Source organism: Nuphar pumila, chromosome 3, assembly GCF_984573655.1.
Source record: "Nuphar pumila chromosome 3, dmNupPumi1.hap1.1, whole genome shotgun sequence".
Lineage (NCBI taxonomy): Eukaryota > Viridiplantae > Streptophyta > Magnoliopsida > Nymphaeales > Nymphaeaceae > Nuphar > Nuphar pumila.
In genome coordinates this window covers 142380648-142408555 of record NC_143251.1, presented here as the reverse complement: position 1 = coordinate 142408555, position 27908 = coordinate 142380648, and the positions used below count along the sequence as shown (strand labels likewise).

The window sequence follows — 27908 nt, the reverse complement described above, 5'->3', positions numbered from 1 at the left end:
ATTTTTATTAGTATTGATATACATTTAAAAATATTAAAAAAATCATAACCTGTCCAAGTCACTCAAGTCAATCTACAAACAGCAGTATTTCAGTTTTCTTCAGCTGAAATTTGTGTACAATGCATATCTATATGAAAGGAATTGACAAATGTGCACCCCTTGTCTGCGATATGCAAGGATGCCTGAAAAAATATACCATTGCAATATGTTTCATCTTTATTTTTTTTTAATCTTTATCTCAAATTTTTCTTGTTACTAATATATTCATAGCGAAAGCAAAAGATCCTAATTTGTCCAACTCATCAAAGTCAAACGGTTGGCTAATTTGATCACAAGCCTGCTAATAGTGTTCACTATCAGGTGTACTAAAATCTTCCTCTATTAACTACTAGAGATTTTTGCTGCATATTACTGTATCCTTCACAGATCAAAGTTAATGGAGATTAATGAGGCTTTCCGAACCTGACATTTGTTTTAACATCTCGGTACTAACAAATAAACTAAGCAAATAAACAACGGCGAGGCAAATAACAGAACTAAACACAGCACGATCAAAATGAAGAGTTGCAAGGGCTTGAAGGTGCATTCACAACAGGTATCAACATTAGAACGAACTAAGAGATTTTTGTCACACAAATGACACGACTGAGTGGACTAGCTTGATTCTCATGCATTTGGATTTTTTTTCTTGGGTGTGCAGCATATCAATGTTCATTTTTTCTTTCTTCTTGATTCCACTACTCTTGATACAAATTTTCATCGTCAATATCATCTTTCCAACGATTCTTCAAAATTTTTAGTCTGATGGTACATATCACAAGCAGGCATCTGTCTGCCTGCTTTGATGGAGAACCAAGACCTGCTCGGGTTTTTGCTCTAAGGGGAATAAATAAAACTGAGACACAAGAACAAGTAAAAGCCACTGACAATCGAGAAAAATTCAACCACGTAATGCACTACCCTAGCAGAGGCTGGGTTATTAGATAGGCACACCTCAAGTACCTTTACCAGCTTGCTTAATCCTCCGTTGATGAACATCCCAATTGTACACTCGTGCGATGGTAACCTGATACAAGAACACAATGACCAATTTGCAGGAAAGATCTATCCACAAAGAAAGGGAGCCGATAATCACTTTACCTGTGTTATAGTCACTTGGTCCCTTAAAAATTGTAGATCAGCAGCAATAACCTCTAAACTGGCTTTAGCATTTTCCAGATTCTTCTTCAAAAGTGCATCAGCCTGCTTAAATCAGTGGGAACAAGAAAGTACTGTCATCTTAAATACATAAAAGCTCAACACATAAGTAGCATAGAATTAGATGCACAACAAACCCACCTCTTCACAGGAATACTCCAGCATGACATTTGCTCCCAACCACAGACACACTGAGTTGGTCTCCTCAATCCGAGCTTTTGAATAAATGCCCTCAGAGACTTCAAAATCAGCAATCAGTGACTGCATTACATGTTCATGGAGAAGCATATGTTAGACGTCACAGATCAAGGACTAGTCAAAACAAATTAAATAAGTACTAAAAGCTCGATGTATATGAAAAAGAAAGCACCAATACAGAAAAAATATATTCTACACATGGGCCATTATGGCATGCTGAACAATCTCATACTCGAACTGCACAAGCCATAATGCTAGGAGAAAACCTCAGTCCACACTTAAAACTAACAAAAAATTAGCCAAATAATGAACTATCATGCTTAAAGCTTTGGTTAACTAAAGCTGAAGACCAACTCCTACTTTTATGACAAGATAATAAAGGGGAAGCTACAATGCGCTGGGAAACAATCTGGGCTTATTCCAGAATATTGGGGATAATCAGAATGCACAAAAGAAACAGCTTTTGAAATTTCATATTATAGACTATCTTATCCATATAATAATTGAGAGTAATTACAAATTAGTTTAGCCTGGAAAGAAGGGTAGTTAAGACTTCTTTTTTGTGGAAACAATTCTGCCGTCCATAAAAATTTCAAGAAAATCAGCCAATCCAGGAAGAACAAAGGGCAATTTAACAGCCTGAAGCATTGGGTGCAATTTTATACTAAAAAAAAGACAGACTCTGCAAGTGAATTTGTTATCCATGCATGCAAAGACATCCATGCATTTTTGTGGATGCTAGTAAATCCACAGAACTCTTGGGCCCCTAGAAAATTCATGAAGTGGTGCATCACTAATTACTAAAACCAAACTATTAACACCCACAAGGGCTCTGCGCATCTGGTAGGGGCGACTTGTGAATGTCACCAAGTTGACAGAATGTCACAAGTTCGAAACCCAGGGGTGGCGTCCATTGCCACAAGGTCGAAGCTAGGTATTCTCCCAAGTGGGCAGGGGGTGTTAAAATATGTTCATGTATATATATATATATGTGTGTGTGTGTGTGTGTGTGTGTGTGTGTGTGTGTGTGTGTGTGTGTGTTCACACATATATATAATATTTTTTTCTATCTTGCAATAGGAAATACCCACTAGGGGTATTTTAGTAATTTCACCATGTAATAGGGTCTGTCCTGTAGGTAATTATGTACATGTAATAGGCTCTACCGTTTAGGCGCAGAACCGACCCTTTTTGTCTTTTAGTCAATATAGCTGTTGGGGCCTTTACCAACAGTTACATGGGTCCTCTTGGCCCTCTTGTTTGTATATAAATAAGGACCTATTGTCCCATTAAAGGTTATGCATTTTCCTAATGTGTTCCTCTCTCGATAATATATAGCTTTTAAGTGTTTTTTTGGCCCTTAGTGGCTTATGTGAGTGAACACATCTATGTAACACAGACTCTTCTAATAGGGCATCGCACCTGCACATGCACCTGCACCAATGCGTGTGTGACACTTGGACACAGCTTCCTTTGTGTCAGGTGAAGTCAACCACGCTGAGGTCCATTTCTGTCCAAAAGTAGATTCAATTAATCCTAATGAATTTCAGTTATATATATATATATATATATATATATATATATATATATATATGCACCTCCATTCTAGTGTGGTGTTATTTTTTATTGATGAGGAATAGCAATTGTAGATTATTAATTTGATTTATTGCATGAATTTATGCATGATAATGATGATATGATAATTGTTTTTGTTTTATTAGTGTTAACGGTTAAAAATTATATATATATATATATATATATATATATACCCTGCCCGCACCCCCACACCCAAGCTTTTTAAAGTGCTGCATCTGCATCCGTATCCGCACCGGCACTTATGTGACATAGGAACACATTTTGAGTGTGTTCTGTACCTCGTGTGAGATTTGAGTGATTTTTTTACTTCATTACAGGGGGAACCTCAAGGGTTTTATGAATCAGAGGCCAGCCAATGTGCGGTCGGTGATGGGGGGAGGATGGGGGGCTTCCCCTAAGATTATCCAAAAAAAAGTACCAGATTATTAACACCAGTTCCTTTTCTCAACATTCATAATATTTATCTAGAAACACCAACATAACAAGATTTTTACCTTCACTTAAAGATGTGTCAGATGGCTATAATCTAAATCCTTTTTTCTTGGATATCGTGCAGCACACATAGCTTGCATATTCTTCAATACAACTGAATTTTTCACTCTTACAACAACAACAACTACCTTCATCTCAAAACAATTGGGGTCGGTGATATGAACCAAAAAAGAAAATCATTCTGGGTCTTCCACATGAATCCTTCTCCTCCAATCATTTCTATCCAATGCCATGTCCTCGGTGAGGTTCGAAGCATTCATATCCTTTCCTATCATCTTCATCCAAGTCTTCTTAGGCCTACCCCGACCTCTTTTAACTAATATATTTCCCATTTCTCCATCCTTCTAACTTAGAACATCATTAGGCCTTCACCGAATATGTCCAAACCACCGTAAACAATTCTCTCTCATCTTATTTTCAATGGATGCAACGCCTACCTTCTTACGTATCTCCTCGTTTCGAATCTTATCTTTTATTGTATTTCCACACATCCATCTAAGCATACGCATCTCAGCTACGCTCATTTTTTGAATATGATGTCTTTTGAATTTTTCACTCCTGTTTCAGTAAATTCAAATGATTTTCCCGGCAACTCATCTGTTCAGATTTTGTTCAACATTTTTTTTTGAGAAATCACACAATTCTTGCTAAAGCAGATCAGGTCAGAGGCACCACTTATATCTGCTGTACAACCTATTGGTTATATACCACCTTGCATAGATGGTGACCAAAATGCACAGTCACTCTCTGGATGAACGGCATTAATGATTTGGTATGAACTATGTAACATGAACACCAACATGGGTATAGGACACATGGACTTGCTTGGTACCACATGCAAAATTTGAACTAGGATATGGGGCATGATTGTACACGCTTGTGCCTGTTCACATCCAATTTTATTTTAATCTAAAGCAATAAAGCATAAATGTCTCTTAATGCAAACTTCTGCACAATGCTAAGCTATTATTATGTTCATTAAACATTAGACACAAAATCCAAGTTAAAAATTGAAATGCGTGTAATCGACGAGAACTTTTAAAAGGAAAAACACAACAACAACAACTACGCCTTCATCCCAAAACAATTGGGGTCGGCGATATGAACCAACAAAGAAAATCATTCTGGGTCTTCCACATGAATCCTTCTCCTCCATTCATTTCTATCTAATGCCATGTCCTCGGTGAGGTTCAAAGCATTCATATCCTTTCCTATCACCTCCATCCATGTCTTCCTAGGCCTACCCCGACCTATTTTAACTAATATATTTTCCCAGTTCTCCATCCTTCTAACTGGAGCATCATTAGGCCTTCGTCGAATATGTCCAAACCACCGTAAACGATTCTCTCTTATCTTATTTTCAATGGGTGCAACGCCTAACTTCTTACGTATCTCCTTGTTCCGAATCTTATCTTTTATTTTATTTCCACACATCCATCTCAGCATACGCATCTCAGCTACACTCATTTTTTGAATATGATGTCTCTTGGCAGCCCAACATTCCGTACTATATAGTAAAGCGGGCCTAATAGTCGTCCTATAAAACTTTAAAAGGAAAAACACAACTACAAAATAAATTATCAAGATAAAAAAGGAAAAAGGATGAGCTCCAGGACACTATGTTGACTGTGTACAAGATAAGTATAACCATATCTATGAAATTTTATGGCATGTTTGCTGTCATTGTCATGTAGACATGGGAGACATGGACACACATGCTAAGTGTTCAAATGGCCTAGGGTCCATGTTACATATATACAGGTGCAGGTACACAAACATGAAAATTTTCAAAGAAATGATATGTGTGTGTGTGCATACAAACACATGCAAAAGTACACAATTAAGTTACATTTTACAAAATGCTCTAAACGACTCTAAAGTACAAATTAAAATTATAAAGCATGTCAAAAACTAACAAATAATCAACAAATATATAGTTAGCGGTAGACACTTTTGACATCTACCGTAAAACATAAACTGATTGGATCATGAGATGGATAAATAGAGTCAAGTTAATTGAAACCTAGATGACCGATACCTAGAAGTACCCAACACCATGGTTTTAAAACCCATTGACTCATCACTCGGCTCGTCCTTGAGTGACTCTCGGCCAGGTCATGTTTGTCAAGAAACACTAAAGAGAAAAGATAATGTTACAAAGTGACTAGGAAATGCACAAGCACACAAGCAATAGGCCTCTAATGGGCAAGAATACAATAAGCCACAAAGTGACAATTGACAATCATAAAATGAGAAAGAGAGCTAAAAAATATAAGAAATATTATAGAGAAAAACTTCAAGAAGCTTAAGAAATACATTGGGCAAAGTCCCTTATTTATACACAAATGAGACCCAAGGAGGGGCTCCCATAGAGTCGTTGGAGCCCCTCCAACAGTCATATTTATGACTGTTGGAGGGGTTCAACGACTCTATGGTGGATCCCTCCTATGACGCAATAAAACAAAATAAAAAGAAAAATAAAGAAAAGGAAAAAGAAGAAAAAGGAAAAGGCATATTCCAAATGAATATGGGTGTTACATGTGAAATGACTATTTTACCCTTAGTAGGTATATATATATAAGAATTATTAATACAATTTAACACCCCCCTCAAACACACAGTGAGATCACCGAGAGTTTGCTGAGGAGAAAGTAGAAGCGAGGCGATGGCAATGCTTTAGTGAATAAGTCCGCTAGCTGATACTCTTAAGTAACATAGGGCAGTTGAATGGTATCCCGTAAGAATTCATCTAGAACATAGTGGCAATCCATCTCTACGCGCTTTGTTCGTTCATGGAAGGTGTAGTTGCTAGCAATATAAATAGCACTCTTGTTGTCGCAACGCGGCTTCAAAAGAGTAGAAAAAATGACGCCCATATCTTTGAGCAAACTTCTCAACCAAACAACTTCAGTGGTGGTGGTAGTCATCGCTCTGTACTCGGCCTCTGTGAAAGAAAGAGAAACTTTTTGTTGTTTCTTACATCTCCAAGAAATTAATGACTCTTCAAGAAAAACATTATAACATGTAGAAATACAATCATCGGGGTTACCCCTCCAATCAGAATCAATATAAGCAAGTAAATTAAGAGATGGAGAAGAAGATAAGAATAGTCCTTTTGTTATAGTTCCCTTTAAATATCTGATAATTCTTATAACCGCCGCCATGTGTATCGAAGTAGGAGCAGTCTGAAATTGGCTTGCACTGTGAACAACATAAGTAATATCTGGCCTGGTAATAGACAAATATGTTAGTGAACCAATCAACTGACGATAAGGAGTGGGATATGCTAAAGGAGTTTCATCATTGGCTCTTATCTTGGTATTGATTACTCCTAAAGTCTTCACTTTCTTTTCATCAGTTAATTCAAACCGAGCAATAATGTCTTATGCAAGCTTCATCTGATTATATAATATACCCCCTAAGAGAATATGCAACTTCAATCCCTAAAAAATATCTTAGAAAACTAAGGTCGGACATATCAAAAATTTCTTTAAAAATATTTTTAATAAGCTCAATGCATTTTTTATCATTTTCAGTGATGATCATAAACTCCGTCTGTGTATAACTGTTTAGTTATACACTGCCGATCCCAAGCCCGGATAAAGGAGGAGGGTTGCGGTAGGCCTGTGACAGCCAACATAAAAACTTAGTCATACCCTATGAATATGAACCAATATGAGAATTTCGTTGGGGCGTTGTTGCATCGATTGTAAGGTTATACTGGGAGAAAGTGTAGCTACACAACATATAGTCTTAATTTTAGATCTTATAATTAGACAATGCCGCAAAAGGGATAGACATAGGATAGATCCTAGAATTAAGTGGTGGGCACTGAAAGGAGCTAAACAAGGAATGTTTGTAGAGCGGGTAGTTAAGGAAGTTGATTGATGTCTCGAGGAAGATTCAAAATCTATGTGGAATAAGATAGCGGGTGGCATGAGAAAGGTGGCTAAGGAGGTATTGGGTGAGTCTAAAGGCGGTGCACCGCTAGGTAAGGATATATCGTGGTGGAACGAGGATGTCAAATTAGCTATTAAGGTTAAAAGAGAGTGTTATATAGAAATCTAAGTAAAAGTCGTGATAATGAGAATTTGGAGAAGTATATGATAGCAAAGAAGGAAGCTAAAAAAGTAGTTTGGAACGCGAGGGATAAGGTATATAAGGAGGTTTATGACAAGTTGGATACCAAAGAGGGTGAGAAGGATATTTATAGAATTGCAAAAATGAGAGAAAGGAAATCGAGGGATCTGGGAATGGTTAGATGTATCAAAGATAAAACGCAAAGGATTTTAGTCAAAGATGAGGAGATTAAGGAGAGATGGAAAGATTATTTTGATAAGCTATTTAATGAAAGTCGTGCTCAGGATCTTGAAGACTTTTCCATTCCTTTTCATGAGATGAATCGTGACTTCATGCGCAAGATTCAAAAGAAAGAAATTGCAGAGGCTTTGAAGAAAATGAAATCAAGAAGGGCAGTTGGCCCAAATGGTATACCTATCGAGGCTTGGAAATGCTTGGAGAGAAAGGTTTAGAATGGTTGACAAATCTTTTTAACAAGATTTGGCGGACAAATAAGATGCCTAATGAGTGGAGGAAGAGTACTTTGATGCCTCTATATAAGAATAAGGGTGATATACAAGATTGCACAAACTATCGTGGTATAAAACTCATGAGTCATACTATGAAACTTTGGGAGAGGGTGATCGAGTCTAGGTTGAGGAAGGTTGTCATGATATCGGAGAATCAATTTGGTTTTATGCCTGGAAGATCTACTATGGAAGCTATACATCTTCTTAGACAACTTATTGAAAGATATAGAGAGAGGAACAAACATTTGCATATGGTTTTTATTGATTTGGAGAAGGCTTACGATAGAGTACCTAGGGACGTTCTCTGGTGGACAATGATGAAGAAAGGTGTTTCTCTCAAGTACATTAGTATAATTAAAGATATGTATGAAGGAGTAGTAACCAATGTCCGCACTTGTGGAGGGGTGACAACCAATTTTCCTATAACGGTTGGGTTACATCAAGGATCTGCTTTAAGCCCTTTCCTATTTGCGATAGTGATGGAAGAGCTTACGAGATCAATTCAAGAAAATGTACCGTGGTGTATGTTGTTTGCTGATGATATTGTTTTGATTGATGAGTCTATAGCTGGGGTTAATGCTAAGTTAGAATTATGGAGACAGACATTGGAAGCTAGAGGTTTTAAGTTGAGTAAGAGTAAGACTGAATATATGGAATGTCGGTTTAGTAAGCAACGAAGTAGTGATGGGAGTGTAGTGAAGCTTGGTGAGCAAGAAATACCGGTGAATGATTATTTTAAATATTTGGAATCCATTATTCAAAGGTATGGAGAAATTGATGGAGATGTAAATCATAGGATAAAGGTTGGGTGGATGAAATGGAAAAGTGCAACTGGAGTGTTGTGCGATCGTAGAATGTCATTGCGGTTGAAGGGAAAGTTTTATAGGACGACTATTAGACCCGCTTTACTATATGGTACGGAATGTTGGGCTGCCAAGAGACATCATATTCAAAAAATGAGTGTAGCTGAGATGCGGATGCTTAGATGGATGTGTGGAAATACAATAAAAGATAAGATTCGGAACGAGGAGATACGTAAGAAGGTAGGTGTTGCACCCATTGAAAATAAGATGCGAGAGAATCGTTTACGGTGGTTTGGACATATTCGACGAAGGCCTAATGATGCTCCAGTTAGAAGGATGGAGAAATGGGAAAATATATTAGTTAAAAGAGGTCGGGGTAGGCCTAGGAAGACATGGATGGAGGTGATAGGAAAGGATATGAATGCTTTGAACCTCACCGAGGACATGGCATTGGATAGAAATGAATGGAGGAGAAGGATTCATGTGGAAGACCCAGAATGATTTTCTTTGTTGGTTCATATCGCCGACCCCAATTGTTTTGGGATGAAGGCGTAGTTGTTGTTGTTTGTTGTTGTTGTTGTTCAGTGATGATCATATCATCAACATATAACAATAAGATATTTATGTAATCTCCTGTACACTTAACAAATAAAGCAATATTAGTATAATAAGAGGTAAAACCATTAGCAAGAGCAACTTTGCTAAAAAGATCATACAAAGCTTTTGGAGTTTGTTTGAGACCATAAAAAACTTTGTTAAGTTTAAGAATGTTTCCTTTACCAATCTCAAGACCCGACAGAGGATCTATAAACTCTTCTTCTCAAAGATTTCTATTTAAAAAAGCATTTTTAACATATAGTTGATAGCTAGGCCATTGTTTAATAGATGCTAAAGCTATCAAGGTTCGTACACTAGTCATCCTAGCTATCGAGGCAAAAGTTTTCTCATAAGCAATTCCATATTATTGAGCGTATCCTTTGACAACTAACCTAGTTTTGTATCTTTTTAATGTTCCATCGCTCTTAGTTTTAACCTTATACACCTATCTACATCCAATAGCCTTTTTTCTTAATGGTTGACTTACAATGGTCCAAGTGTTGGCTTTTTTAAGAGCTTCTAGTTCTAGTCTCATAGCATTAATCCAACGTGGATGTTGCTTAGCCTCTTTAAAATTAGAAGGCTCATGATAGGAATGTATCATCATTAGACAAGTTCTATATGTTGGAGAAAATAAATCAAATGACACGAATTTTTGAGGTCTACTATTCCTAGAGGATCGCCTAAGTTGGGTTTCTTTAACTTGATCTTCTAAGGAGATGTCTTGAGAGTATATATAAACAGCACTTTGATGTTCCTTCTCCTCACGCCGAGTATACACATGCATATCATTAGAATCCTCGTTATGAGAATCAACAATTAGATGTGACAAATCATCATTTTGATGTGAATTGTCATTACAAACATGATCACAAATTAAATCACTTTTAGATTTAGTTCTAGGTAATAAGTCAAATAGAAAAGAACTTTAGATTTTTGAATTTCAAAACCATTTTGTTCTTTAAGAAAAGTTATATTTCTTGAGACATAAGGTTTATTGTTTTGTATATCATAACATCTATAACATTTTTTATTTTCACCATAGCCAATAAAAGCACATTCAAGAGCTTTTGGTGATAATTTATCTTGTCCTTGAAAAAGAACAAAGCACTTACAACAAAAAACTCTCAATCTTTTAAAATCTAGAGATATTTTAAACAATTTCTCAAAAGGAGAAACATTTTTTAAAGAAGAATTTATGAAATAAGTTGTGATAAGAATAGCTTCGACCCAAAAAAAATTTAGGAACATTTTTAGAAACAAGAAGAGTCTTTGTTTCAATGAAATGCCTATGTTTTCTCTCAGCAAGACCATTTTGTTGAGGAGTTTTTGGACAAAATCTTTGATGTACAATGTCGTTTAGTTTAAGATAGTTTTGAAATTCTTTTGACATGCATTCTCCTCCAGAATCGGATCTAAAGATAGCTATGTTTTGAAATTGATTTTGAATAAGAACGCAAAATTCTTTAAAATTGAAGAAGACATCGGTTTTGTTTTTAATAAAATACACCCATGTGTGTCTAGTAAAATCATCAACAAAGACAACGTAATAGGAATAACCTCCTTTATACATAACGGGTGTTGATCCCCATACATCAAAATGCACAAGTTCAAATGGTCTTTTGGAAACAAAATTACTATGTAAATACGGAAGCGAATGCATTTTCCCAAGGATACAATCATTGCAAGTAAATGTTTTTTCATTACAATTTTTTTCTAAAAATAGAAGAAGACAACTTGGAAATACTAGGATGACCAAGCCTTTTGTATTAAGTCTCAATATCTTTAGATTGAACATGATTACAAAAAGATTTAGATGGCAAAAACAAAAAATCCATGTAATATAAATGACATCTTCTATGGCCTTGCCCAATCCGCTTCTCGGATCGGAGATCCTACACATAGCAATGGGTTGGTGAAAAAGATACACTACATCCAAAATCGGTAATTTGAGACCGAAAAAAGATTTAAATTGAGTTTTGGAATGATTCTAATTTTTGGGATATAAAATTCTTTGTTTTGACCATAAACTTTTTCAAGGTTTCTCATTTCTTCAACATCTAATGATGTTTTATCAGTCGTGAAAACAAATGATTTAAAAGAATTAAGACTTGGTTTTGACAAAAGAGATGCATTTGGAGTCATATAGAAAGAGGCACCCGAATCAAGAATCCAAAAGGACATACCTGGAATTGATGAGATTATGGCACCGAAGGTGAAAGGTGTGGAAGAATTGATTCTCATGAATTGTTGAAGAGTTTCGGTAAGTTGTGCAATAGAGTCTTTTATATCTTCATCTCTCTTTGATTCTTCATTTGAATTGCTTGGACACTCTCCAACAGAAGCCACCTTTCTTTTGAGCTTAGTACAATCCGGTCAAAGATGACCTGATTCATTACAATGGTGACAAACAATTTTTCTTCATCCACCATTGTTATTTTTTCAAAAATAAGGTGGTTTATATCTCCTCATATTTTTTCCCGGTCTTGATACCGCATGGACCTCATCAATATTTTTCTTTAAAGCCAAGCGAGTTTCTTCTTGGCACAAGTCGGCTAAAATTTCACTAAGAGGGGTAGAAGCCCTATGAAGAAGGGACCCTTTTAGTTGTTCAAATCCGGGACGAAGCCCATGAATAAATTAAAAAAACCTTTCTCTCTCCATTTGATCTTGCCGCATAACAATAGCACTTCCTTCTCATTGTAGTTCGAGAAGGGCAAGTTCATCCTATAATGGGGATAGAGCATTATAAGTAGTTTTTAATGCTCTTGTCCCCTTGCTTAGTTCCTCTTATTTTTTCTTGCAAAAAGAAATGCTTAGCAAGGTCTTTTTTAGTGTGCATACCTTTCATAAAAAACCAAGCTTCATTTGCTTTCTTGAATTTTGCAAGATTGACGCATATTTTAAGCTTCACATTGTTCATGAACCATGCCAATATCTTGGCATGCTCGCTTTCCCAATCTTCAACTTTAGATTGGTATTTTTGAATAGCTTTGACCTTCTCTTCTTCATTCAAGGCCTTTTCTTCATTTTCTTCCTTCTTTGTAAGCTTTAATTGTGGTTCCGGAATAGTTCTACATACATAACCCCCAAAGTTTTTTACCTTTGAGATTGTTTTCCATGGTGGCCGCCCACATTCTATAATTTGTTTCATTCAATTTGAATGAAAGATTGATATTTGAGTCTTTGACAACGATCTTGGAGGAGTTTAATGAAGAGCAACAAAAAGAGTGATACTTAAAAAATTACTCAAACGTAAGAGTACTCCAATGGTACTTTCACAACCCTCGCTCTGATACCATGTAACGAAACACTAAAGTGAAAAGATAACAACACAAAATGACTAGGAAATGCACAAGCATAAAAGCAATAGGCCTTTAATGGGCAAGAATACAATAAGCCACAAAGTGGCAATTAACAATCATAAAATGAAAAAAAGAGCTAAAAAATATAATAAATTTTATAGAGAAAAGTTTCAAGAAGCTTAAGAAATACATGGGGCAAAGTCCCTTATTTATACACAAATGGGACCCAAGGAGGGGCTCCCATAGAGTCGTTGGACCCCGTCCAACAGTCATAAATATGACCATTGGAGGGGTCCAACGAATCTATGGTAGACCCCTCCTATGATGCAACAAAACAAAATAAAAAGAAAAAGAAAGAAAAGGAAAAGGCATATTCCAAATGAATATGTGTGTTACATGTGAAATGACTATTTTACCCCTAATGGGTATTACAATATATATAGATAGATAGACACGTAGACATATATATTTAATATATATGTATATGCGTCTCTCTCTCTCTATATATATATATAGATATATATAGGAATTATTAATACAATTTAACAATGTTAACTTCATATTTTATATAAAATATCATATAGTATTTTACCAATATACTATATATAATATGCATTATATGATATTTTTATAATATATTTAATGTATAATTTTATTGATACATGTATAACCATACTTTTATATATAATATACATAATATTTATATTATATTTCATATAATATATGTAATTATATAAAATATATTATATATGTATATATATGCATGAGTTTTGTAAAAAACGAGTTCAACCAAGTTTTTGACCCAGTGATTGGGCGATCCGTGCCGAGTCAACCAAGTCACTAGGTTGACCCGACGAGTTTTTAAACTATGCCCAACACCAATGCATGTATAAACATGGAAGACGTATGTCACATGGATACTCCACTTTCGCCCTGTATCATGGCCCCTTATATGTTATTCAGACTGAAAATTTCATAAAAATGGCTGTATCCTTGTATCCACAGCCGTATCCATGTGACATAGGGTAAAGCATTGGTATGGTAGCCTTGTAGAAGTACCTATCTTACATAGCCCAAGGTGTGGATGTCCAAGATGGAGACATTCTGACATAGGCTGTTGAGTATCATAAATCATAAAAAGTTTGCATCTAAAGTAACCATCAGTTACATTACCATCCATTGGAAGTAGAGCCTTGCAAGGGTGGTCAGGTCCAAGGTTGCCAAACTAAGAAGTGGAAGCAAGAAACGATACGGGAAGTGGAAGCGAGGCATTTTAAAAAATTTATAGGAAGCGGGAAGTGAAATATCAATGTGAAAGCGAAATAGGAATAAAAAAATAAGCAATATGGTAACCGAATAGGAACAGAACAAGAAGCTAGTAAAAAATAAAATAAAATTGATTATTCTTATATTTCATGATTTTTCAGTAAAAGAATGAAATTTTTATTAAAATCTAACAATGATGGTTACTAATTTATAGAAAGTACATGGGAAGTGAGTGGAAGCGTGAGAGAAAATACATGAAAAACATGAAAAGAATATATAGGAAGCATAGACTATGCGTGTGAGAAGCATGGAAGAAGCATGGGGGAATCAAGATTCCTATGAAGTTTTGAAAGCGAAGAGTATCGCGCTTCCGAAGTGAGTTCCTGGGAAGTGCGTTTCCCACCTACCTAAGAAGCTTCTGGCAACTCTGTTCAAGTCAGACATACCCCTTATGATAGTGCTATCAGGTTTACCTTAGATATCATTTATCCTTCGTTGAACAACATACAAGAACTCATGATCACATATCCGCTTGCAAGAATGGTCCTGAAGGGCATATGGTCAACAGAATGCCCATGCCGGCTCTGCTCATCTACTAGGGGTGACTTGTGAACATCACCAAGCTGAAGGATGCCATGAGTTCCAAATCCATGCGTGTGACCTTTGCTACAAGGCCAAAGCTGGGTATACTCCCTGGTGAGCAAGAGCGACCTGGGTCAAGCTCACAAGTGGCGAGGTGGTGTTCCCCAGTTATCCAAAAAAAAAGTCAACAAAATGAAGAAAATTACATTATAGATTAATACTTAAATTGAGTTTTCAAATCCTTGATTTCCTAATAATAGATTTTCCTAAGATCAAAAATGGCTACCACTAAGAATACATTAAAAGATATGTGTGTTTGACAGAATTGCCACAATCTAGTCTTTGGACATTTACCTGATTGAGAACTTGAATGCAAAAGTCACTATAGTCCATAATATGTATTGATATCTTTGTCAATGGACCAACTTTCAAGCGGAAAGAACAAATATGCCTGGACACATGGGATGTTCACAAGGTACTCCTAAGATACTTGGGGACATTGTAAGGCGCTATTTCAGTCTTCTCAACCAAAAGCTGATATGAAAACATAGATTCAATGAAATCCATGTTTACAAATAACAGTGATTGACAACAAATGAGAAACATATAAAAGAACAACTAATCAGAAGTAATTAGGGAACAACTAATCAGAAGTAACTAGAGAATTAAGCATAACAGACCTCACCAGTTCCCTGCTTTGCTTGCAATGTACTCACAATATCTAGGCACTTCTTGATGTCTGGAACTTTTGCCTGAAACAAACAGAAAAGAAAAAATCAGGTTAGTTAATAAGAACCATTTCTGGCTCAGTAAATGCGCAAATATGCAATCAAAGGGATAAACAAACATACACAAACTCATATCATCATTTGCTCTTTCAGATCAAACTACCCATATCAAAATTTATTGTGACATGGAAAATAGAATATTGAAATAACAATGACTAACAATGTACAAAATCTGAAAAAAGCAACAATCACCTGAAGATCCCTCTGCTGCGCAAGCAGCTTCATTTCTACCAACTTATACTGCTGAAGTCTGTAAAAGATTAAATAAACACTTAAAATTCATTAATTATTTTGAAAATCAAGCAAACAATATGTAAATTATATAGAAAAAACCAATGTTGTGATTAGTGTATCGGAACTCGTATTGCATGTGTACCATATCATATCATATTGTAAGCTACGAGAAAAAACTTGAATTAAAAATCACAAAAAATAGAGAAAAATCTCCAAGATTTTCAAAAATTCAGAAAAAAATATAGAATGCAATAGAAAAAAAAAGAACATGAATATATGCACTTTAGGTAACTAAACATAAACATGCACTAGTAAAGCCTTGGATACGATACTGATAACGCTCCTAACAAACATTTAACAAAAGTCACAAGTCACAAGCATGAATGTTTGATATCAAAGTTATATATTACATAACAAAACAAAAGAAGCATCATAATCTATCAATCATAACAAAAAAGATATTCAAATGATGAATCTTCTTCTTCTGAGCTGTCTTCTTCTCCTCCATCCATATTCATCTATGGGCTAGCACAATCATTGTCATCATCCACCTGAGCCTCCATCTCAGCCTTTGGTTGCCTCCAATCCTCATCAACATTCAAGATACCAGGCTCTTTTTCCACCCATTCATCCAATATATCGAGGTTGTCACTACTGATAGGATCGTAACTGCTCCTCTAGCGTCTTCTCGATTCTCTCCATATTTGTCTGCAATATTCAAATATTAATTAGAATACAAGTTGTATTAAAGTAGATCCACTAACATATCTTAATGTTACCTTCGCTTCAATCTCATGTTGTAGACGACAAATTCAAGATCACTTAATCGATAGTGCTCCAATCTATTTATTTTCTTTGTGTGGATGCGCTAAAAAAAACTCCAATTTCTCTTGCATCCACTCGATCTACATCCCTGAATCAATATACATTGTGCAAACCTAGATAATGAAGGAACATCTCCACCAAACCTATTCCACCATTGATCAGAACCAACAAAAGAAATACATATCATGAGAGAAAATTCTTGCAACACAAAAATTACATAATTAAATATAATAACATTGAATTTCAAATGAATATATGGCCACAATGAATTACGCAATTGGATTGTGTTCCTTTCTCCAAAATCCCCCTTAGTCAGTTCATATTTGGTTAACTCCACACGAATTTGTCTCTGGAGACTATGATCTACATTAAGTTTCTCAATGGAGTTCAAGATGCATGTTTGTACCTCCCTATCATAAACGAATGTGGGGGAGAATTTGATGGCAGGATTGAACTAAGAGGCAACAACATGAATGTCTTGATAGAGTTGGTGAGTTCATGTCTTATCAATCGCCCTCTAAACTGGCATATAATACTTTTTCTTGTTGTTGAAATTTTCTCTAATTTACGCTTTTGCCCTATCAATATCACCATACAAGTAGGGCATAGCCGAAGCCTCATCACTGTCCACTCTCCTCAACACTTTCAAGAGTGACATTGTTATCCTCAAAAACATATTGCACATCTTCAAAAACTCCATAGAGAATACTATCCCCACTATCTCAACCCCAATAGGTTTCTGTGCAATCTTCATTACAAACCACTCATCTAAAGTAAACATTTGCTTTAATTCCTTTTGATTAATGACAAGGCTTTGTACAATTAAAACATTCATAGAAAAACTTATTAATACAAGACTTATCAACTCGGCTCCCTTGGTAAACCACCTCCAAGTTTAGGATGGCTGAATCATTATAAATGAATTTTGTTACTTTTTTCACATTTCAATGTACTAAAAAATGCCCTCCATCTCATCAATATCTTCAAGCATGAGATCAATTAAATGTGTTGCGCATGGACACCAAACTAAGCATTTATATTCCTCCTGCAGTATTAATCCAACAACTTTGAAGTTTGCTACATTATCAGTAATGAATTGGACTACATTTTCAAGCTTAACATCCTCCGCCACATCTTTATAAATCACAAACAACTCTTTTTTCGTCTTTTGTCTATTAGACATATCAATAGATTTAAAAAACATAACACCTTTAGAACAAGAAACCAAAAAATTTACCAGGTTTTGTTGTCGCATGTCTATCCACCCATCTGCCATGATGGTGCAACTTGTAGTCTTTCAAGACTCTCTGAACTTACAACACCACTGATTTACGTCTGTAGCAACTTGCTTCAAAATCATAACCCTCAATACATGATAGGAAGGCATCTTGTAACCAACTCCTATACTAGCTATTGCATCAACCATAGCCTAAAAATGATACGAGTTTGCAATGTTTAATTGTGTGCAAGTCTCATAAAAATTGTCAAACTGCTAGATTTGAATGTTCAATCTTTTTCTTAGAGGACATGGCAGAATGTATATCTGGTTGGGCTTCAAGTAGGGGTGGCAATCGGGTCGGGTTGGTGGGTCGACCTGGTGGGTTGATGGGTCGACCCGGCGGGTTGGCGGGTCAACCCAGCGGGTTGGTGGGTCAGCATACCTCAACCTGAACCTGACCTGGTTATTAAACGGGTCGGCTGTGGCAAACACGAACCCGACCCGTTTATTAAACGGGTAACCCGACACGACCCGCCAACCCGTGTAATAAACAGGTTGGGTTGGGTAAACGGGTTGGCGGGTCGGGTTGGCGAGTTGGTGGGCGGGTTGGCAGGTTGACCCGCCTGCCTAACCCGTTTATTAAACGGGTCAGCCGGGTTGGCGGGTTGGCATACCCCTAACACGAACCCGACCCGTTTAATAAACGGGTTAGGCAGGTTGACCCGTTTATTAAACGGGTTAGTTTAAGCCCAATCCAAACCCGCCTAAGAGGCAGGTTGGCAGGTCAGGTTGGCGGGTCGTGTCAGGTTTTGCCACCCCTAGCTTCAGGTGTCATCCTAGGTGAGAAATAGGTATCAATCCCACGTTATGGACTTGTAAATCTCGTATCTCCTCCCCTCCTTCCCCTACTACTACCATCAAGTCCACCACAAGTTGGTGCACGCCCAGTACCACTGTAACTTGAACCCACCTCCACCCCCTTGCCCTTATGCTACCGTAAAATCTCCAACTCCTCCTTAGTGAGGCCGGTGACATTGTCAGTTGCTTTCTCATATGTCAATGACACTTCTGGGTCTTCTCAGGGCTAGGATATATCGTAGCCCCCAATTTTTGTCGTCTCCTGCTATTTTTTCTGCTTCTTCCTCTGAGATTCCTTTAATAGCTCATGCATCTGTCATTTCGCAACATATGGCTAATGCTTACAATTGCATGCGGCCACATTAAGCCTTGTGCCAGCTAAATAATGCTTTAGCTTATTAATGCCTCCCTTAACCCTCTTACAATAGTTGCACCAGTTGAGCAACCTATTTCCTTCATAAACCGATGCACAATGATCCCATGTCAGGTCTCTTGATGCAACCATGCTCAAAATATGTTGAATCAAATCCTCTAGGGTTCGGGTTTGAGGGTTAGAGGGCACAAAAAATGTGTGTCTGATGGAAATGGGGGAATTAGGATAAATCACGCCACTATGAATCGGTTTTAAAGGTTTGAAGTGAAAAAACGAGTATGTAGTATGAAAATGAGGGGTTTTAAGATAAAAGAGGAGCTTTAGGGATCAATCTTGAAGGTTAGAAACCAAAAAAGGGTTGGGTACGACGGAAATGGATGAGAATTGTGGCAAACCATGCATTTAGGGTTCAAATCTAGCAAAAGCCTAAGTTTTTAGGATGGATTTGATCTCAAATAGAATGGGTAGGCTTAGAAAAGGTGTTTGGAGAGGGAGAACATCCAATAATGAGTTTAAAAATAACCCTTGGAGGATAAAAAATAGCACCCATAAGTGGTCAATCATCACTTTTTCGGCGCTGGAAAAGTAAAAAAAAAAATTGTTGACTCGTACGACATGTAGGGTATCGTACGCTACACCCTCTATCGTATGATTCATATCATATCGATACGATAATTGTACCAAATACGATATAAGCCCTAAATCATATTGGTTCCCATTATGATACTATAAAATATCGTATCGTATCAAACGATATTGATAACACTGAAAAAAATTGCCCAACAAAAACAAATAAGCTCAACCATATTCTTTTCTTAATTGGGTCACAATTAAATGTAGTTTATTGCACAAGTTATAGGATCTAATCTAGTGGCACCAACGAGGCAATGTTCAAAGGGAAGAAATGTTTGTTTTAACACCCAAAGTTTGAACCGGGGAAAGTCTAACATAATGCTTCCAAGAGGAGCAAAACCACCACCTTGAATACAATCATAAGAACTAGAGCACGTACTATAAGAACTGACATCCCAAAAGATCCAACATCTACTACATTATTTCAATATTGTATTGTGCATCAACTGACCAATTACATAGAAATGCAATTTTCTCTCCTATAGGAAAAAACTTAGTTGCCAAAGCAGTATACAGTATCGACAGTGCAAGAGTCGGCAGTGACTTTTAAATTTTAAGAGGAGAAAGCAAGAAACAAAAAAGGAAGCAATGTGGTGAATAATTTGGAAAGCGCCCTAGGATTGGTGAGTGAAGTGACAGAAAAATGAAGAGTGAGAAAAAGAACTTTAAAACAGGTATCATGGCCTATACGAGATATTAAGACATCTTTAAATCACATCATTTAAAAGAACACGAAAAGATCAAGAAACAATAAAAATCAATAGTTATTCTTGTAGTGTAGTGAACTCCGCATGTGTATAACTGTTTAGTTATACACTGCCGGTCCCAAGCCCAGATAAAGGAGGAGGGTTGCGGTAGGCCTGTGACAGCCAGCATAAAAACTTAGTCATACCCTATGAAAATGAACCAATATGAGAATTCCGTTGGGGCGTTCCCTACTGAGCGACGCGTTGTACTCTCTAGGCCCGGAGGCAGTGATAAATGGGCAAGGGTTGCTAGGTCGTCGCCCAGAAGCAACGCGTCACACCGGCGCCCGGGTGTGGTGTCAAATAGGCAAGGGTTCGCTCACTTTGTTGGACGGGTGGGGGTAAAGAAGTTAGTCCAAGACCATAAAATTAGGTTAGCCACTTGGAACATAGGGTCTTTAACTGATAAGTTGGTAGAGTTAGTAGATGTTATGTGTAGGAGAAAGATTGATATTTTATGTCTACAAGAGACCAAATGGGTAGGTGAGAAAGCAAAAGTGATAGAACCTTGGAGATATAAGATTTGGTATACAAGAATAAATAGGAATAGGAATGGAGTAGGGATTGTTATGAGTCGTCAGTTTATAGATAATGTAGTTGAGGTCCGTAGGAAGGGTGATAGAATTTTACTTATTAAATTAGTATTAAGTACGGATATTATTAATATTATTAGTGTTTATGCACCTCAAGTAGGTTTAGATGATTCCATTAAGCATCAATTTTGGGAAGATTTAGATGGAGTAGTACAAGGGATATCTTATGGAGAAAAGCTTTTCATCGGCGGTGAATAGGAGAAAGAAATGAAAGTGGAGAAAGGATTTTAGATTTTTGTTTGTCCTATGATATGATCTTAGCAAACACTTGGTTTAGGAAGAGGGAGTCTCACCTAGTAACATTTAAAAGTGGGGTTAATACGAGTCAGATAGATTTTTTCCTACTTAAAAAGAGAGATAGGGGTTGTTGCATCGATTGTAAGGTTATACCGAGAGAAAATGTAGCTACACAACATAGATTCTTAATTTTATATCTTAGAATTAGACAATGCCGCAAAAGGGATAGACATAGGATAGATCCTAGAATTAAGTGGTGGGCACTGAAAGGAGCTAAACAAGGAATGTTTGTAGAGCAGGTAGTTAAGGAAGTTGATTGGTGTCTCGAGGAGGATTCAGAATCAATGTTGAACAAGATAGCGGGTGACATGAGAAAAGTGGCTAAGGAGGTATTGGGTGAGTCTAAAGGTGGTGCACCACTAGGTAAGGATACATCATGATGGAACGAGGATGTCAAATTAGCTATTAAGGTTAAAAGATAGTGTTATAGAAATCTAAGTAAGAGTCGTGATAATGAGAATTTGGAGAAGTATATGATAGCAATGAAGGAAGCTAAAAAAGTAGTTTGAAACGCGATGACTAAGGTATATAAGAAGGTTTATGACAAGTTGGATACCAAAGAAGGCGAGAAAGATATTTATAGGCTTGCAAAGATGAGAGATAGGAAATCGAGGGATTTGGGTATGGTTAGATGTATCAAAGATGAAACGTAAAGGGTTTTAGTCAAAGATGAGGAGATTAAGGAGAGATGGAAAGATTATTTTGATAAGCTATTTAATGATAGTCATGCTCAAGATCTTGGAGACTTCTTCATTCCTTTTCATGAGATAAATCGTGACTTCATGCGCAAGATTCAAAAGAAAAAAATTGCAGAGGCTTTGAAGAAAATGAAATCAAGAAGGGCAGTTGGCCCAGATGGTATACCTATCGAGGCTTGGAAATGCTTGGGAGAGAAAGGTTTAGAATGGTTGACAAATCTTTTTAACTTGATTTGGAGAACAAATAAGATGCCTAATGAGTAGAGGAAGAGTACTTTGGGGCCTTTATATAAGAATAAGGGTGATATACAAGATTGCACAAACTATCATGGTATAAAACTCATGAGTCATACTATGAAACTTTGGGAGAGGGTGATTGAGTCTAGGTTGAGGAAGGTTGTCATGATATCGGAGAATCAATTTGGTTTTATGCCTGAAAGATCAACTATGGAAGCTATACATCTTCTTAGACAACTTATTGAAAGATATAGAGAGAGGAACAAAGATTTGCATATGGTTTTTATTGATTTAGAGAAGGCATATGATAGAGTACCTAGGGACGTTCTCTGGTGGACAATGATGAAGAAAGGTGTTTCTCTCAAGTACATTAGTATAATTAAAGATATGTATGAAGGAGTAGTAACCAATGTCCGCACTTGTGGAGGGGTGACAACCAATTTTCCGATAACGGTTGGGTTACATCAAGGATCTGCTTTAAGCCCTTTCCTATTTGCGATAGTGATGGATGAGCTTACGAGATCAATTCAAGAAAATGTACCGTGGTGTATGTTGTTTGCTGATGATATTGTTTTGATTGATGAGTTTATAGCTGGGGTTAATGCTAAGTTAGAATTATGGAGACAGACATTGGAAGCTAGAGGTTTTAAGTTGAGTAAGAGTAAGACTGAATATATGGAATGTCGGTTTAGTAAGCAACGAAGTAGTGATGGGAGTGTAGTGAAGCTTGGTGAGCAAGAAATACCGGTGAATGATTATTTTAAATATTTGGAATCCATCATTCAAAGGTATGGAGAAATTGATGGAGATGTAAATCATAGGATAAAGGTTGGGTGGATGAAATGGAAAAGTGCAACTGGAGTGTTGTGCGATCGTAGAATGCCATTGCGGTTGAAGGGAAAGTTTTATAGGATGACTATTAGACCCGCTTTACTATATGGTACGGAATGTTGGGCTGCCAAGAGACATCATATTCAAAAAATGAGTGTAGCTGAGATGCGGATGCTTAGATGGATGTGTGGAAATACAATAAAAGATAAGATTCGGAACGAGGAGATACGTAAGAAGGTAGGTGTTGCACCCATTGAAAATAAGATGCGAGAGAATCGTTTACGGTGGTTTGGACATATTCGGCGAAGGCCTAATGATGCTCCAGTTAGAAGATTGGAGAAATGGGAAAATATATTAGTTAAAAGAGGTCGGGGTAGGCCTAGGAAGACTTGGATGGAGATGATAGGAAAGGATATGAATGCTTTGAACCTCACCGAGGACATGGCATTGGATAGAAATGATTGGAGGAAAAGGATTCATGTGGAAGACCCAAAATGAATTTCTTTTTTGGTTCATATCGCTGACCCCAATTATTTTGGGATGAAGGCGTAGTTGTTGTTGTTGTTATTGTAGTTATTCTTGTAGTGTCTAAGGAAAAATCGTATGAAACAATTGACACATTTTAAAATATCACTTATAACAAAAATTATAAGACAAGGATAAGGGAATTCTATCAGAAGAATATCTAATAAATTTATAACATTTACTTCAAACTGCCAAACCGTGGTCAGGGTTTGAAGAACTTCCAACCCGGACATATCACTATTGCTCTCTTGGTCTGGTGATAAATCATCATTTATGATGATTCTTCTAGATAAAGAACGTCACATCTCCGTTATACTACGAAAGTCAGAACTAGAATCGAGGGCCTAAATCCTAAATGCTGGTCTAAAATTAAATAGCGCTAAGCGATTCCCACTTGCTACTAATTGATGCCGACTCTTAGAACTTCCTAAAGCATTTTCCTCCGACCCCAAAGTAAAAAACGCCCCCAATCTTCTCCCCTTTTGTAGCTCAAAACAACAAAAAGGATACCTCAATATCTGCAATACAGGCGATAGCATCAAATTTGAAGCATGACCGATTTACGCTCTAAAATCTTTTGCAGGTCATGTATAATCACGATCAAAGGGAAATAATTCAAAAAGAAAAAGGAAAAAAAATACACACGCCGACTAAACTTTCATCGTCAGTAAAAAAAAGAAACTCCACAAAAAACAACATCTCAATCTTTCCGATTAAACGAAGTCGATATCCATATATACCACAAAAGCCAATAAAAGAGACTAGAAATAGAAAAAATTCATACATTCGAGTGTTTAATAATCAATACACGAACCATGTAACCCTTCCACACCCCGATCATAAACGATCAAAAACCCTAACCCCAAAATATACCAACAAAAGAAACAGATAGATAAGTCGAACTTTTTCTTCAACCTCTTCACAGAGTTCAGATAAACGATCAGAACTGTAAAGCAGGAACTAAATCTAAATTCACAAAATCGACTCGAGAATGACCAAATGGGTGGTCAAGAAATGGCGAAAGAAGGAAAGAGAGAGACCTCTCTTGAAGGAAGCCCAAGGAAGAGTTGACGTCGAGTCCCGAGTGGGCGAGGTAGGTCTGGACGTCCTCTATGAACGCAGCGGCCGGGATTCCTCTCCTCTCTGACGGAGACGACGACGAAGCCATTGCTAGGAGAGAGAGAGAGAGAGGAAGCGGAGCACCACCAACACCGTGAGATCGCTCCTCACTTTCACCTTCGCCGTCGATTTTACGGCGCTTTCTTTACCACACTAACTGCGAGAGCCCACAGTGGTCCGTACCCAGGTACCCTCCTTTTTGTAAGTAGGGTGTCAACGGGTCGGACTCCCGCTAAAATGAGTGGGTTCAAACCCGGATTAGACTAAGTGATGCCGGTATCGGATCCAGATTTGGGTCCGACCGGATTTTTTATAAGGAAAAACATACTCGGATCCTATAAGAATTACATAAACCAGACCCGGTCCATACCCAGTAAAGTAATTTTTTAAAGTTTGTACATTGAAAATTTTCGGATGTTAATCCAAACTCAAGTCAGACCAGAGTTTGGTATAAAATTTTATAGACCATACCCATTTAATAGTCGAATCTCATGAGTCCGATCCTGATGGTTAATCGGACCCCTAACCAAACCCTGACCCTATAAGATCCGTGGGATCAGGTCATACCCGATCAGTTGACACCCCTAGAGGTTGGGGGGTTGCAATTTTCAAGTCTAACAAGGGCGAAAAAGGAGCTGGATTAATGTTGATCTGGTTGCAGATCCGGATTCTGGCACACTTGAAAAGACTAAGGGGGGGGGCTTTGGAAAACAAGAAGCTCAGATTAAAACCATGGATTTCTCCATGGTTTTGAGAGGTGGTTTAATTAGGTTCCAACTAGATTTGTTTGCTTTTTAATCTACTTACCTAAGTTAGTTTTGTTACATTTTTACATAGTTATCTTTTCTAGGTAGGTTCCTAGTGAACAATTTATTTTACTTATAGGCTTATTCAATGTATGATTTTAAATAAATAAGAATTCTATGGGGTTTGACTGAATCTGGTGAACAAGGAGTGTGACAATTACAACTCTGATTTTTGTGAAATCATGACCGTTTTTTTTAGAATTTCAATACAAATGCAATCTCATATTTAAAATTTTAAAAATAAATAAGAAAAAAAATATGATTTTGCCCTTAACTCTTTTTTTTCTCTAAAATGGCATGTATATATATATATAGTTTGACTCAACACGTTAAAATAAGAAATTCATTTTTTTTATTCAAAAATTCATGGATATTATATATATATATATATATATATATATATATAGATTATATATGCATATATATTATGTATAAATATATATATGTATATATATATATATTTTTTGTGTACATATATATTAAGTGTGTATATATATTGTGTATATATATTATGTGTATATATATATATATATATATATATATATATATATATATATTACGTGTTTGTATATATGAGTAATGAGTCAGTGCTAAATGGGTTTTTTTGCTCTTTCGGTAGTTTTTCCATAGTTTTGGTTGCATATATGTGTTGGGCATGGTCGATTTACGAGGAATCTACACCTGGATCATGTGTTTTTAATGGAAAAAAAGATATTCGGAGCTTAAAAATTGATGCAGAGCATCCAGAAACAGAAGCGGATTTAGATCTCAATCTAAATATCCAAACCCGTTTCGGACATCACTACCCAAGGCGATCCACACGCTTGCAGAACATCCGTGGTCCTAGTGGATCTCTCAGTTAGTCGATGCTCATCATGATCCTTTTATTGTTTTGATTCCATTACGGAATCATATTTTTGGATTTTGCTTCATCAATAGTTATTTCATGTAATTTTTTTTATTTTATTTTAGGAGCCGAATTTTACGGATCCGGATAGTTCTGGTACCCTGTAGGATCTTTTTGTTGTACTAGAGGGTGTATGGGGTCCAAGGGTAGTTTTTATTTTTTCGCAAATTCGCTTATCTCTTGATGTTGGTGCAGGATCCAATTCACAGCCTATTTGGATCCGGATCTTGATCTGTCTTCATGAGGGAGGTCCTAGGTGGCACCACTTTAGTGTGGTTCATCTTGGACCTCATTTGAATTCATGTTGATCAGCTCAAAGTCAAAAATGAATTGTTGGTGGAGTTATTAGCATTTGACAAAATCTAGGCTTGCACACTCGTTTATTGTGCAAAGCTTGGGAAGGCCAAGGTCTCTTTATTGTGGCTTTTCCCAAGCAACCTAAGCCCTTAACTAGGGAGGTAAACCAAGGGGTAAGAGGGTCTTGTTCAATTTCGAAATTGGTAGTGTGGTTGGTTCTAGAGTGAGAAAAAACAAGTTTTTGGTGTGGTTGGTGCTAAAAAAAAAGCTATCTTGGTGTGAAAGAAAACCGAACTTCGTTTTTGTGTGGAAGGTGCTCTTGTGAAGAGGTTCTATTCATGGTGGTTGTTCTAAACTTGTTCGTGGTGGTTGGTAATCCATCTCTATTGTTCGTGGTTCATCTTGTGGCGTCGGTTGCTTCCCAACGACGACCATTATCGATTTCAGCCCGGATATCAACATTGGTTCTTCGTTCTTGTCCTTTACTACTTTAATTCGCATTTGCTTGTGATTGTTCATATTTTATCATTGCTAAGTTGTGTTGAATCATTAGAGAGTTGTAAATACATGCTTAGAGAAGTTTTATGTTAAAATTTGTCTTTGTTGGTCTTAAGTTCTTTCGGATTATTGTTGTGTGTGAATGAACTCGGTCCCCACCAAAAAAATCAAAACGTTGTTACAAGATAACAGAGGAGTCTCTGATAAAACATTTGTATCGGACTCAATACTGAACGGATTTTCGTGTTCATTAGCTTCATGAAAAGCTAAAAAGATTTCCTACAACTTTGTAGTTGAAAAGTTTTTGAGATTCGTTCATTTAAATCCTTGAATCTGTCTTTCAAAGTCTCAGTCTGATAGTCATCCACTGTCACCAGTTTGGTTCAGAACCAACTTAATAGTGTTCGATATTTTCTGATTATCTGGAGATTCCCTAAATGAAAATTCAATTTTTTTTATTCTGTGAAAAGTTATAATTTAGACCTACAACTTTTATGTTTTTGGTTTTGATTGAATCATTGCTTAGTTTCCTCAAAAATATTGATCTTTTCTACTACTGTCGAATCTTTGAATTTTATTTTCTGAAACAATAACTCACACCATTCCGAAATTCAAAAATTCGTAAAGGACTGTAGAAAATTCCAAAAATTACAATTTTTAATGTTCTAGAAAGGTTGAGATTTGACCTTTCTTTAGCCAGTTGTGAGTTTTTGCAAACTTTAACGTTTGAGGGGTCAAAATTCACTTCAAACAATCTGTCACTGAAATACGATAATCTGAGTTGGACTTGTTTAGCAGT

At 36.7% G+C, this 27908-nt stretch overlaps 1 protein-coding gene across 2 annotated transcripts; it reads right to left on the bottom strand.

The window, feature by feature from the left end:
* Nucleotides 1–581: 581 nt before the first annotated feature.
* Nucleotides 582–24746, bottom strand: LOC149844173 (prefoldin subunit 3-like). 2 transcript variants are annotated; one of them, XM_090000362.1, is made up of 6 exons: nucleotides 24523–24746; nucleotides 15606–15663; nucleotides 15306–15377; nucleotides 1339–1458; nucleotides 1141–1242; nucleotides 582–1066 (listed from the first exon to the last, which is right to left on the bottom strand). In XM_090000362.1, exons 1-6 carry the CDS (start codon nucleotides 24648–24650, stop codon nucleotides 995–997), a joined length of 552 nt encoding a protein of 183 aa, XP_089856488.1. In that variant the 5' UTR covers nucleotides 24651–24746; the 3' UTR covers nucleotides 582–994. The 2 variants fall into 2 exon arrangements, with proteins under 2 accessions (XP_089856488.1, XP_089856487.1); XM_090000361.1 differs by having other exon boundaries at nucleotides 851–1066; nucleotides 1141–1245.
* Between the last annotated feature and the right edge of the window lie 3162 nt (nucleotides 24747–27908).